Source organism: Gopherus flavomarginatus, chromosome 18 (assembly GCF_025201925.1).
Source record: "Gopherus flavomarginatus isolate rGopFla2 chromosome 18, rGopFla2.mat.asm, whole genome shotgun sequence".
In the NCBI taxonomy this organism is placed as follows: domain Eukaryota; kingdom Metazoa; phylum Chordata; order Testudines; family Testudinidae; genus Gopherus; species Gopherus flavomarginatus.
In genome coordinates this window covers 4,193,057-4,206,221 of record NC_066634.1, presented here as the reverse complement: position 1 = coordinate 4,206,221, position 13,165 = coordinate 4,193,057, and the positions used below count along the sequence as shown (strand labels likewise).

General features: G+C 64.8%; 1 protein-coding gene across 3 annotated transcripts; it reads left to right on the top strand.

The window, feature by feature from the left end:
- Positions 1-178: 178 nt before the first annotated feature.
- TULP2 (TUB like protein 2) lies at positions 179-12,457 on the top strand. 3 transcript variants are annotated; one of them, XM_050927696.1, is made up of 15 exons: positions 179-930; positions 2,864-2,930; positions 4,147-4,198; positions 4,905-5,058; positions 5,775-5,888; positions 5,983-6,096; positions 6,437-6,535; positions 6,788-6,952; positions 7,188-7,288; positions 7,496-7,678; positions 7,903-8,015; positions 8,744-8,858; positions 9,115-9,213; positions 10,557-10,728; positions 11,577-12,457. In XM_050927696.1, the coding sequence occupies exons 2-15, from the start codon at positions 2,905-2,907 to the stop codon at positions 11,708-11,710; spliced, it is 1,641 nt and encodes a 546-aa protein (XP_050783653.1). In that variant the 5' UTR covers positions 179-930; positions 2,864-2,904; the 3' UTR covers positions 11,711-12,457. The 3 variants fall into 3 exon arrangements, with proteins under 3 accessions (XP_050783653.1, XP_050783651.1, XP_050783652.1); XM_050927694.1 differs by lacking the exon at positions 179-930 and having other exon boundaries at positions 2,874-4,198; XM_050927695.1 differs by lacking the exon at positions 179-930 and having other exon boundaries at positions 2,874-4,292; positions 4,347-5,058.
- The last annotated feature ends 708 nt before the right edge of the window (positions 12,458-13,165 follow it).

Below are 13,165 nucleotides of genomic sequence, written 5' to 3'. Positions count from 1 at the left end.
GCCCCGCCCTGCCATTTATATACCATCCCCTCCGCGGAAAAGCCACGCCCCCTCCCCTGGGCCACGCCCCCTCTCCCTATTGCTCCACGTTGTTTTCTCCGGGGCGGGCCACGCCCCCTGGGCGATATTTGCACGCCCAGCCACGCCCCCTGGTCTCTATTTTCAGGCAGGGCCGCGCTCCCTGCCCCCACCCGAGGAGGTGACTCCATCAGGAGGCTGTTTAAGAGCAGCCAGCGGCGCGGAGTTTAGTTGTAGAAGTTTCTGGTGATCAGGGACTAGCGTCCAGGGATCTGGTGATCAGGGGAAGATCAGGTGGCATCAGGAACCCGTCATCTGCAATGTCCCTGAGTGGGGGCCAAGGTGTGGAGATAGGAGGGTCTGTTGCCCATACAATGACCACGCTCTGGCGTGGAGTGTAACGAGTGGATACGATGACAAGGACAGATTGACCCTCATTTGCTGAGATTTAACGTCCACTGAGTGGATGGGTCCAGTTCCTCTGGTCCAACAGACAAAGTCTCTCGGTCCCTTTCTCGTAGTTGATGCTCAATGTGGCTCCGACTAAGGCCTCCTGGGACGGTCAGTAGCCGGCGACGTGTCCGGGGTAGATGTGCCTGGACCAGCGGAGGGTGTCACACGAGCCGTGCGTAGCATCGACCAATCCCGCAGGTCCGCAGCACACGCTTGTGGCAGGGCTCCCAGGCGCCCGGGGCTCCGACGATCAGGGCGTCCATCTGCACCTCGCTTGCAGGGCGTCGGCCGGGGGGCACATACTTTTCCAGCTCACGAGCCAGGGCTTCGTGAAAGGCCGGGGTCCTGTTCTCAAAGGAGACCACGACGTCAACAAGGAAGATTATTTTCCTGGGCCTCGTTAGTGTCGCCGACGTCGGGTGGCAGCTGGCTGTCGGTACCAGGCCTGGTGTGGTTCAGGTGTGGGGCAATGGCTTTCCCCGGGCGGTTCTGGACGGCCTTGTGGCACAGCGGCCAGGCTTTGGAGTGGGGCTTGCAGCTGCACAGCACGTGGGGCAGGGTCTCGTTGGCGTGGTGGACGGCTCCGTTGAGCGGGATGCCATTGACCCGGGCCCAGTGGACGAACCGCCAGTCGGCAAAATGGGCGAAGCCGCCCCCGGCAAAGAAGTGGTTGCTGACATCCCACTTGCTGGTCAGTTTGAAGGCTTTACCCTGATCCGGTTTATGCTTCAGGGTTGCCACGTACGGCGAGTGGACAGCGGCCATCAGGGTCCTCTTCAGCAAGCCCTGGCGCTTGGGGTGACCATGGTGTTGGCGTTGGACCTGATCTCCAGCACCAGCGCTCCCAGCTCCTCGCGCTGCTCCCAGTGGCAGCCCACGCGCTTCCCCAGGCAACGCAGGGCGAGCGCAGGACCACAGTGAAACGACATCGCCCCCATCCTGTCCAAATTCACTGCTCGGGAAGGCAGAATTCTCCACCCCGGGACAGGGGCAAGAGAGACTTAAATGGCAACTGGGGACAGGAAGGGGCAATTAGGGTAGAGGGGACAGCGCTGCCCCCATTCCCTTTCCCTGCCCCCTGAGCCAGCCCATCTCCCACCCTGGGGCTGGATGGGAGCCGGCGCCCCCTAGAGGGGACAGGCCCCATGCCCCATTCCCTGCCCCCCTGAGCCAGCCAGTCCCTGCCCTGGGGCCGGGTGGGAGCCGGCAACCCCTAGAGGAGACAGGCCCCCGTGCCCCATTTCCTGCCCCCCTGAACCAGCCAGTCCCTACAGAGGAAATGCAAGAGTCCAGGAGGAAATTCTCCTTCATCCCTTGTTGCCCAGCGCTGCCACAGTGACCACCATCCAATCAGAAGGCAGCGAAGTGTTTGGCCCCCCGAGAGGTGATGGAGGGTGTCTGTGCAGTGCAGGGTGGGGGGGTTGCTGTGAGGTCCCCCGTTGCAGTGAGGGGCGGGAGGGGGATGATCTGACCCCAAGCAGCATGGGGTGATTCCCCCTGCCCCCTCCCTGGCAGCGAAGGGGCCTGGGACCAGCTCGGGTTGGGGGCAGAGGGGGTGGGTGTGTAAAGGGACATGAGGGGCAGGAAATGGGTCCACACGACCCCCCCACACACACACACAGACACCCTCCTATCCCCTTCCCTGCCGGTTAGCTGATCCCCTCTGAGGTGACCCCCAAAATCATGGGCCTGCCCTGCCCTTTGCTGCCAGCCCACCAGGGCAGGGGCTCTCTCCCGCCGTGGGTCCAGGCAGCGACGGGGCCCTGATCGCAGCTGGTGCAGGGCCTGTCTTGGCCCTGGCCCTGTGCACCCTGGGAACCCTTAAAGCCAGCCACAGGGCCTGGCGGGATAAGAAACCAAAGCCGATTATGGAGGAGACAATCCGATGGCCTCCCCGCACCGGGGGCTGGAGATCTCATCCTTCCCTCCCCCCACCCCAGGTCAGACCTGCCAGAGCCAAAGCTGGAGCCAGACCCGGAGCCGGTGTCCCTGTTCCCCTCAACGCTCGCAGGTCTGAGATTGGGGTGGGAGTGTGGGGGGGACGCCCCTCTCCTATTCCTGAAGACTGACAGCCAGAATGAAAAGAGGGGCTGGGAGCCAGGACTCCTGGGTTCTCTTCCCACCTCTGAGAGGGGAGTGGGGTCTACTGATTAGAGTCAGGGGGGCTGGGAGCCAGGACTCCTGGGTTCTCTCCTCCATTTCGGGGAGGGGAGGGGAGTCTAATGGTTAGAGCTGAGGGAGGGAGGGGCTGGAAGCCATGACTCCTGGTTTCCATGTGTCCAAAGGGAAACCATGAACAAGTCCGTCACCTCCCCATGCCTCAGTTTCCCTCTCTGTGACGAGGGAGGGCACAGGGGGCGTGTGGCACTCAGTGAATTTTTCTCTTCTCCAGGCCCAGCTGGAGTTCGGCCACCCCACCCACCCCCCCGCACCATGAACGCGGCAGGGCGGGAACACACGTAAGCTTGGGGATTGGAAGGGGACGGGGATGCATTAAGGGGTAGGGGGGCAGTGTGCGGGAGGGGTGTATTGTGTGCAGGGGTGTGTGTCTGTGCACTCAGCCCATCCAGTCCTCGTTAATCCCTAATGAGCTAATCCTGCTTTATCAGGGCGGGGGTGGGGGCTTAATAAGCAGTCGTTGCTTCCCTCACTCCCCCTTCCCTGCTTACTGGGTCCTTCCTTGCAGGGGGTCTCTACTCTGCCCCCCTCCAGGATCTCTTAGACCCTTCCAGGGGCCTCCCCAGGCCAAGGCCGACAAATTCCCCTCCTTAGATACCCCCTGCATTGTGACCCCACCCCAGAGGGGCCAGATCCCAGCACCGGGCGAGGGGTCCCCCATAGACCCATCCCCTGCACCCCATCCCAGAGGGGCCGTGTCCCAGTGCCGGGCGAGGGGTCCCCCATATACCTATCCCCCCCACCCCATCCCAGAGGGTCCATGTCCCAGTGCCAGGCGAGGGGTCCACATGTACCCAGCCCCCTGCCCCACCCCAGAGGGGCTGCATCCCAGCACCGGGCGAGGGGTGCCCCATATACCCAGCCCCTGCGCCCCATCCCAGAGGGGCCATGTCCCAGCGCCGGGTGAGGGGTCCCCATAGCCCCATCCCCCGCGCCCCATCCCAAAGGGGCCATGTCCCAGCGCCGGGCGAGGGGTCCCCCATAGACCTATCTCTCCCACCCCATCCCAGAGGGACCATGTCCCAGCGCTGGGCGAGGGGACCCCATAGCCCCAGCCCCCTGCCCCACCCCAGAGGGGCTGCATCCCAGCACCGGGCGAGGGGTGCCCCATATACCCAGCCCCTGCGCCCCATCCCTGAGGGGCCACGTCCCAGCACCGGATGAGGGGTCCCCATAGACCCAGCCCCCTGTCCCATCCCAGAGTCAGCCACATCCCAGCACTGGACGAGGGGTCCCCCATAGTCCCAGCCCCCACACCCCATTCCAGCGCTGCATGGTTGGGGTACGTCTGGGGGCTCCTATGACATCACAAACCCTGGCGCCGTGGCGATCGGAACCCCCCACACACACACCGTGGCCGCCCCTGGGCCTGGCGAAGGCAGGGTCTGCTGGGGTGGCCCCAGGGTGCCCCGGCGGCGAGATGGCGCGGAGCTCCTACCGGCGCCTGCCCTCCCGCCCTGCCTCGCCGCCCGACGCCCCCGGCTCCTTCTCTTCCAGTGGCCTGGGCGAGGAGCCCGCGTCCCTGCGGCAGCAGAAGCTGGAGCTGCAGGTAGGTGCCCCCAGGGCGGTGCCCTCACACCACCTAGGGGGTTCTGGGATCGAGGGGATCAGGGCTGGGACTGGTGCCACTCGCCCCCCGGGGGGTTCTGAGATCGAGGGGATCAGGGCTGGAACTGGTGCCACTCGCCCCCCGGGAGGTTCTGAGATCGAGGGGATCAGGGCTGGAACTGGTGCCACTCGCCCCCCGGGGGGTTCTGGGATTGAGGGGATCAGGGCTGGGACTGGTGCCCCCTGTCCCCTGGAGGATTCTGGGAATGAGGGGATCATGGCTGGGAGCGGTGCCCACGGGGGGTTCTGGGATCGAGGGGATTGGGGCTGGGACTGGTGCCCCCTGTCCCCCGGGGGGGTTCTGGGAATGAGGGGATCATGGCTGGGAGCGGTGCCCCCGGGGGGTTCTGGGATCGAGGGGATTGGGGCTGGGAGTGGTGCCCCCTGCCCCCCGGCGGGTTCTGGGACCGAGGGGTTAGGGCTTGGGACCGGTGCCCCCTGTCCCCTGGGAGGTTCTGGGATTGAGGGGATCGGGGCTGGGAGTGATGCCGCGTTCTGGGACCAAGGGGATCGGGGCTGGGAGCAGAACCCCCGAGTGGTCTGGGATCGAGGGGATCGGGGCTGAGGCTGGCGTGCGGGGGGTGTCCCCCCAGGGCGGTGCCTCCAGGGCCTGTTCTCCTTTCCTGCCCCTTTCCCCCCACCCCCAGCGCCGCATCTTTGAGAAGAAGCAGCGTCGGAAGCGCCAGGAGCCGCTCATGGTCCAGGCCAACCCCGACGCCAAGGTGACAGGCCGCCGGGGCCGCCGGCCTGAGGAGCGCACCCCTCTGATGGAGTCCTGCAGTGACCACAGCCTCTGCAACGGTGAGGGGTGTCCGTCCGTCCCCACCCATGTAACGAGTTCTCCCCGGGTCTCAGCTCTGGTTCTTCACCGGGTGGGTGGGGCTTAGGGGCTAGGCCCTCCCCTACTGGGATGATTGGCCGGCTGGTGAAATCCCACGCAGATTTGTCCATGGGGCGTAGCTTGTCGACTGGGGCGGGGCTTCCTAAACAAAAGTCACTTCCACGACAGAGGGGGTGGCTGTCCTGGTATCCCTCTGTCAGTCAAGAGAGAGATGGAAGGGGTGGGTCTTCTAGGGGGTGTGGCTTGCTAAGAGTGGGCGGGGCTTCCAAGAATTAGGCCGCACCTCTACCAGTTGTAGTGCAGGAAACCATCCCATAGGAAAAAGAGAGAAGAGGTGTGGTATATGTGGGCGTGGTGTGTGATTTGTGGGCGGGGCTGTTAGCAATTAGGCTCCACCCACTAGCAGGTGACCTAATACAGAGGGCAGAACTGCTCCCCCTCTTAACCAAAATAGGGCAGGGAATGGGTGTGGCTTGTCTGTTGTGGGCGGGGTTTCCAGTAGTTAGGCTCAGGCAAGAGGGTGTGGCGTTTGGGGGTGTGGCCGATGGCCATTAGGCCCCACCCACTCTAAACTGTAGCATGGCAGAGTGCCCCTTGGCTCACCCAGTGGGGCGGGGCTTGTCTGCTGGGGGCGGGGCTGGTTGCACAGGAGGTGACGGACTCTCTCTGCCCGCAGGAACCAGCAACCCCTTCCTGGTGGAGTCGGTCCCGGAGGCCCATCGCCCCGCTGACGCCTGGGGCAGCTCCGTGCACCTGGACAGGGGCCCGCGAGCCGGGGGGGAGGCCGCAGGTAACGGGATGGGCAGATCCTTGGTGCGGGGCCAGTCCCCGGTGGGACCCCCCCAGCTCCGCCCGCCCAGTCACTCTCTGCCTTCCCCATCCAGGTGCGTCCGACGCGGAGCTGGAAGAGGCCATCCTGGAGGACACACGGCCCGTCAACAAGGCCATGGCGGCGCCCAGCTCCACACGCAAGGGCTGGCCGGCCCGGCGGAGCGGGGGTGAGCGCAGGCTGTCGGTCTGGCCGTGGCGGGAAATGGGGGCAGCCGTTGCCGTGGAACCATTGCCACACATGTACACCATAATCTGTGCACTTTGTGTTGCTATGCAACCGTTGCCATGCTGCATGCACCGTTCCGTAGCTATGCAACCGTTGCCATGTTGCATACACCATTCCGTTGCTATGCAACCGTTGCAGCGGGTGCCCTACTTTGTTGCTGTGTTGTCACACCCCTAACCCCTTAGCAACGGTTGCTATGAAGCTCCTGGCCTGGCTTTTAACGGGAGCAGCGCACCCTTTGACCCCCCCACCTCTACCCTGGCCCTCTCTCTGCCCCACAGCTGGCCACGCCGACGCCCGACACTCCCGGAGCTCGAAGCCAAAGGCGCTGTCGCCCGCACAAGGGGAGCGAGTCCCCTCTGTCATTGTGGAGTTCAGAGGTGGGGCACTGCGGGGATCTGAGGGGGGGCAGTGAGATGGTGGGGTGGGACTGGATGTTCGAGGGGGTGGCAACGAGCTGAGGCGGGGGAGAGGGGCATGCAGCTGGGCGTGCAAGGGGGGTGGAGGTGCAGCCCTTGTGCGTGAGTGGGCACGAGGGGGTTTCACTGCCAAGCGACCGTGCAAGGCTGGGGCGAGACTGGCTCCAGTGCAGGGGACGTCTCCTCCAGCACTAACCCCCGCCACCCCCCCAGACCCTCAGGACAGCAGCGATGGGGACGCCCCCCCGGAGGCCGGTGCTGCAGGCTGGGAGTCAGCCCAGGAGGGAGACTCGGAGGCGGAGGGGCAACCGCCCCAGGACCCCCCCATACCCCCTTCCCCCGTCAGGAGAAGACAGGACAGGAAGCTCCCCAGCAGAGGTAAGTTGGGGGGGGCAAGGGAGAGGGGCATTGTGGGTAGGAAAGGCTGGGGGGGGTGGATCGATTGACCCCTCTGTGCTGATGGGGGCCCGGGTTGGGCTCAGTACAAAGGATTCTGGGACAGAGCGGAGAGGTGGGGGGAGCTCCCGGCGGGGATAGGGGTAGGCACTCAGGGTGGCTTTGGGGGGAAGGGGGCCGGGGCTTTCTCTGACCTTCCCTCCCATTTCCCCCCTAGGATCTCTTGGCAGCCCCCCTGGGAGCGACGAGGACGAGGAAGGAGACTTCAACATCCTCTGCAGATCCCTGGAGCCCGCGCCGGAGGCTGACACCCCCAGCGTAAGGGCCCCCACGCCTGGCTCTCTCCCACCGGGATGGCCCCTCGCATCTCTTTGCACGAGGCCCCCGTGCGACACACACGCCTCCTGTACTAGTATCTGCCTTGGGCGTTTGCCCCCGGCCCTGTGATACCCACCCCGGGCACACAAGGCCTGGCCTCTCGTCACCACTCCCCCCACAGGCTTCACCCCTCTCCCTCCCCAACAGCTGCCGGAGGAGGCGCCAGGGACCCCGCAGCCCCCGCGGCCAGAGGAGCTGCAGGGGTTTGTGCTGCGCCCGGCGCCCCCCGGAGTGACCATCCAGTGCCGCATCAGCCGGGACCGCAAGGGGGTGGACAAGGGCGTCTTCCCCTTCTACTACCTCCACCTGGAGAGAGACGACGGGAGGAAGGTACCGGGGTGGGGGGGATAGCAGTGGGGGGAGGAAGAGAAGCGGGGAGCTGTGGGGCGCAGGCTGAGGGAAGGCAGCGGAAGAGGTGGGTGCTGCGGGGCAGAGGCCAGGGGGAGGCAGCGGAAGAGGGGGGCGCCGTGGGGCAGAGGCGAGGGGGAGGCAGTGAAAAAGAGGGGACTGTGGGGCAGAGGCCGGGGCAGGTTGTTCATTTCTGTCTCTCTCAGCTGTTTCTCATGTCTGGCCGGAAGAGAAAGAAAAGCAAAACCTCCAATTACCTCATTTCCCTCGACCCCATCGACCTGTCCCGGGGCGGGGACGGCTTCATCGGGAAAGTCAGGTGGGACCTGCACCCACCCCAGAGAGGCCGCATTTCTGCCTGGATGAGGGGTCCCTGTATACCCAGCCCCCGGGCCCCATCCCAGAGGCAGTCACATCTCAGCACAGGACGAGGGGTCCCCGTATACCCAGCCCCCAGGCCCCACCCCAGAGGCGGTCGCGTCTCCGCCTGGGGCGAGGGATCCCCGTATACTCAGACCCCAGGCCCCACCCCAGAAGCGGTCGCGTCTCCACCCAGGCGAGGGGTCCCCATATACCCAGCCCCCGGGCCCCACCCCAGAGGCGGTCGCGTCTCCGCCTGGGGCGAGGGATCCCCGTATACCCAGCCCCCGGGCCCCACCCCAGAAGCGGTATCGTCTCCACCCAGGCAAGGGGTCCCCATATACCCAGCCCCCGGGCCCCACCCCAGAGAGGCCGCATCTCCACCCGGGCGAGGGGTCCCCGTATACCCAGCCCCCGGGCCCCACCCCAGAGAGGCCGCATCTCCAGCCGGGCGAGGGGTCCCCGTATACCCAGCCCCCGGGCCCCACCCCAGAGAGGCCGCATCTCCAGCCGGGCGAGGGGTCCCCATATACCCAGCCCCCGGGCCCCACCTCAGAAGTGGTATCGTCTCCACCCAGGCAAGGGGTCCCCATATACCCAGACCCCGGGCCCCACCCCAGAGGCGGTCGCATCTCAGCGCAGGGCGAGGGGTCTCCAGGTGACCAGGCCTTTCTGATCTCCTGGCAGGTCCAACATGCTGGGCACCAGGTTCACGGTGTTTGATAATGGGACAAATCCAGATAAAAAACCCTTCGTCCCCGAAACAACTCCGATCCGGCAGGAGTTGGCAGCCATTTGCTACGTATGTGAGAAATCCTTGGACCTGGGGCACTGCTGTGGGGAAGCTCACAGCGTTGGTGTCCTCAGCTGGGTCACTGCTATGGGGAAGCTCGCAGCGCCAGCGTCCCCAGCTGGGGGCACTGCTGCAGGGAAGCTCGCAGCGCTGGGAACCCCAGCTGGCTGTTGTCACGGATATGAAGAGGGTGTGGAGGGTTTTTGGGGTGGGAGAATACTGGGGGACAATGGCGTCATAGATTCTCTGCTGCTCCTTACAACAGGAGACCAATGTGTTGGGGTTCAGGGGACCCCGAAAAATGACTGTGATTATCCCCGGCATGAACACAGACAATGAGAGAATCAGCATCCGCCCGAAAAACGTGAGGCTGCTGGGGAACGCTGGCTGGGGCACTGCTGGGTGGAAGCTCTCAGCGCTGGGGAATCCTAGCCGGAGCACTGCTGCAGGGAAGCTCGCAGCGCTAGGGAATGCTGGCTGGAGCACTGCTGCGAGGAAGCTCATAGCACCAGGAAACCCCGGCCATGGCACTGCTGCGGGGAAGCTCGCAGCGCCAGGGAACCCCAACCGGGGCATTGCTGCAGGGAAGCTCACAGCACCAGGGAACCCCAGCTGAGGCACTGCTGTAGGGAAGCTCGCAGTGCCGGGGAACCCCAGCCAGGGCACTGCTGTGGGGAAGCTCGCAGTGCCGGGGAACCCCAGCCAGGGCACTGCTGTAGGGAAGCTCGCAGTGCCGGGGAACCCCAGCCAGGGCACTGCTGTGGGGAAGCTCACAGCGCCGGAGAACCCCGGCTGGGGCACTGCTGTGGGGAAGCTCGCAGCACTGGGGAACCCCAGCCAGGGCACTGCTGCAGGGACGCTCGCAGAGCCTGAGAGCCCCAGCTGGGGCACTGCTGTGGGGAAGCTCGCAGAGCCAGGAGACCTCAGGTGTGGCACTGCTTTGGGGACACTGCTGTGTGGAAGCTTGCAGCACCAGGGGACCCCAACCGAGACACTGCTGTGGGGAAGCTCGCAGAGCCTGGAAGCCCCAGCCAGGGCACTGCTGTGGAGAAGCTCGCAGCGCCGTGGAACCCCAGCCAGGGCACTGCTGCGGGGAAGCTCACAGCAACAGGGAACCCCAGCTGAGGCACTGCTGTAGGGAAGCTCGCAGTGCCGGGGAACCCCAGCCAGGGCACTGCTGTGGGGAAGCCACAGCGCCAGGGAACCCCGGCTGGGGCACTGCTGTGGAGAAGCTCGCAGCACTGAGGAACCCCAGCCAGGGCACTGCTGCAGGGACGCTCGCAGAGCCTGAGAGCCCCAGCTGGGGCACTGCTGTGGGGAAGCTCGCAGAGCCAGGAGACCTCAGGTGTGGCACTGCTTGGGGGACACTGCTTTGTGGAAGCTTGCAGCACCAGGGGACCCCAACCGAGACACTGCTGTGGGAAAGCTCGCAGAGCCTGGAAGCCCCAGCCAGGGCACTGCTGTGGGGAAGCGCGCAGCACCGTGGAACCCCAGCCAGGGCACTCCTGTGGGGAAGCGCGCAGCGCCGGGGAACCCCAGCCGGGGCACTGCTGTGGGGAAGCTCGCAGCGCCGGGGAACCCCAGCCAGGGCACTCCTGTGGGGAAGCGCGCAGCGCCGGGGAACCCCAGCCGGGGCACTGCTGGAGGGAAGCTCGCAGCGCCGGGCTCTGGCACACCCCACCCCCGTGGCTCGCTATCTCTCTCCAGGAACACGAGACCCTGCTGACCCGGTTCCAGAACCGGAACCTCCAGAACCTGCTGGTTCTGCAGAACAAGGTGCCGGCCTGGAACGAGGAGACCCAGTCATACGTGCTCAACTTCCACGGCCGCGTCACCCAGGCCTCCGTCAAGAACTTCCAGATCGTCCCCGACCATGACTGTGAGTGCAGGGGGACATGGGGGGAGCCATGGGGCAGCTGGGGGGAGAAGAGGGGAGGCAATGAGGGAGAGATCAGGGCTGTGCCTCTCTCTCCCCCCCCATCGACTGTTAGGTATGTTGGGGGCAGGACAGGGCTTGGGGCGGGGTTGGGCTGGATTTGGGGGTCTGTGCCCCACACACTCAGCCCCTAGCAGAGCACACCGTGCTGCAGTTTGCGGGATGAGGGGGTGGATTGGGGGGCGTTGGAGACAGATCAGGGCTGGAGGGGCAGATTGGAGGGATTTGGGGAGACCGGTGGGGTGGGTTGAGTGGTATTTGGGGGTGAGGACTGGGGGGATTTGGGGATGCTGTTGGGATGGATTGTGGGCAATTGGGGGGGGTCATGGGGATTTGGGGAGGCTGGTGGGGTGGGGCAGGGGGTATCTGGGCTGAGGATTGGGGGTATTGGAGGGAACTGAGGGGATTTGAGGAGGCCAAAGGGGTGGATTGGGGGGTATCTGGGGTGTGGATCAGGGGAATTTGGGGGGATCAGGGGGAACTGGGAGGAATTTGAGAAGACCAGTGGGGCAGGTTGGGGGGTATTTGGGGTGAGGATCGGGGGGATTTGGGGGGGATCAGGGGGAACTGGTGGGGATTGGAGGAGACCAATGGGGCAGGTTTGGGGGGTATCTGGGGTGAGGATCGGGGGGATTTGGGGGGGATCAGGGGGAACTGGGGGGATTTGAGGAGACCAGTGGGGTGCAGATTGGGGGGCATCAGGGCGAACAGGGGGTGTCTGGGTTGAGGGTTGGGGAGATTCTGGGGGGCTGTGCCCCACACACTAACCCCCCGTCCCCTTCTCCCCCCAGCCGAGTACATCGTGCTGCAGTTTGGCCGGGTGGCGCCCGATGTCTTCACCATGGACTATCGCGCCCCCCTCTGCGCCCTGCAGGCCTTCGCCATCTGCCTGTCCAGCTTCGACGGGAAACTCGCCTGCGAGTAGCCCCCGCCACCTCCGTCATGACCTCTGACCCCATGACCCCCGAACCCTGTGACTTCAGGCATGGCCCCATGACCTCTGACCCCACCACCTTGGAATGACACCATGACCTCTGACCCCCCACAACTTCAGGCATGACTCCTACGACCCCGGACATGACCCTGTGACCTCCAATCCCCGTGCCCTTGGAATGACCCCACAACCTCTGACCCCACAACCTTGGAATGACCCTGCGACCTCTGACCTATGCTGACCTACTCTGAGTGGCTGGCTCCTCTCTGACCCACCCCTTCCCCCGTTGACGAGTCCTTGTCACCCTTGATCTCCGATTCCTTGACTTTACCCTTTGACCTCCCACTACTCTGACCTCTGGCATTTTTGTGTCATTCTTGACCTTTGACCTCTCCATCTTGGCCTCTCGCCTCTTTGGACCTAGCTCATCCTTGACCTATGACCCCTGACTTTCCTTGTGGCCCTCTGGTCCTTTGATGTCATCCTTGGCCTGTGGTCCATTTGACCCTTGACCCATGACCCTTCCCCTCTGGCCCTGAACCATTTCTCCTCTTTCGAAGACGTTGCCGTGACAGCAGCTGCAGCCGCCATCTTGATTGTTCAGTGTCCCCCGCCCCCAAAGGAGGGGGGATCAGGGCTGTTCTGGGGGACCCCCCCCCAATCCACAGACTGTAAAGTGCCCCTCACCCCCGAGAGTGTAACAGATTCTTGATCCAAATAAAATCTACCCAGAAGCGAGACCCCCGAGGGGGGCTGGTTGTTGAGTCCAATGTGGGGTGCCCCGCCAATCTCACCCTCAGGTTGCTGGATCCAATGGGCATTTCCTTAATCTTGGGGTCCCCTCAGGGCACTGCTCCTCTCTAGCCCCCCTGGCCTGAGCCCTGCAATCCCCTCACCTCCAGCGCTGACCCCACCCAATGTCCCGTACCGCAGACACCCCAGAATCCCACTGCTGGGGGTGACCGGCTGTGACAAAGTGGGCCTTGTCTAGACTATTGTTATGAGACCAGTGCCTGCCTCAGTTTCCCTTCTGTTTCGCATGCCTGCCCGGGTGTGTTGGGCGGGTCTGTTTGCTCTCAGAGGGTGGGGAGGTTGGGGGAGCACCAAGGATCTGAGCCAACAAGGGCAACCCCAAGGCCCCCACCTGGCTATGCCCCCCTCTCCAGGCTCTCCGAGTGGGGAGCTGGTGTTGAACAAGTGGGGCCGGGCCGTGGGGCTCACAGCAGCTTGGCTGGGTGCTGGGTGGACCCTGCCAGACCCTTCACCCCAGTGGCAGCCCGCGGACGGGCCTGCAGTTGGCAAAGGGCGCAGGGGGGGCTGGACTCGCGGCCGGGAGCCACGGGGAGGAGGAACCCAGAGGGACCACGGCTTGGTCTCTGAGACCATGGGGCCAGATCCACTAAGGGGTCACGCCCAGGAGACTGGTTCCAGGCTGGGGCACAAAGC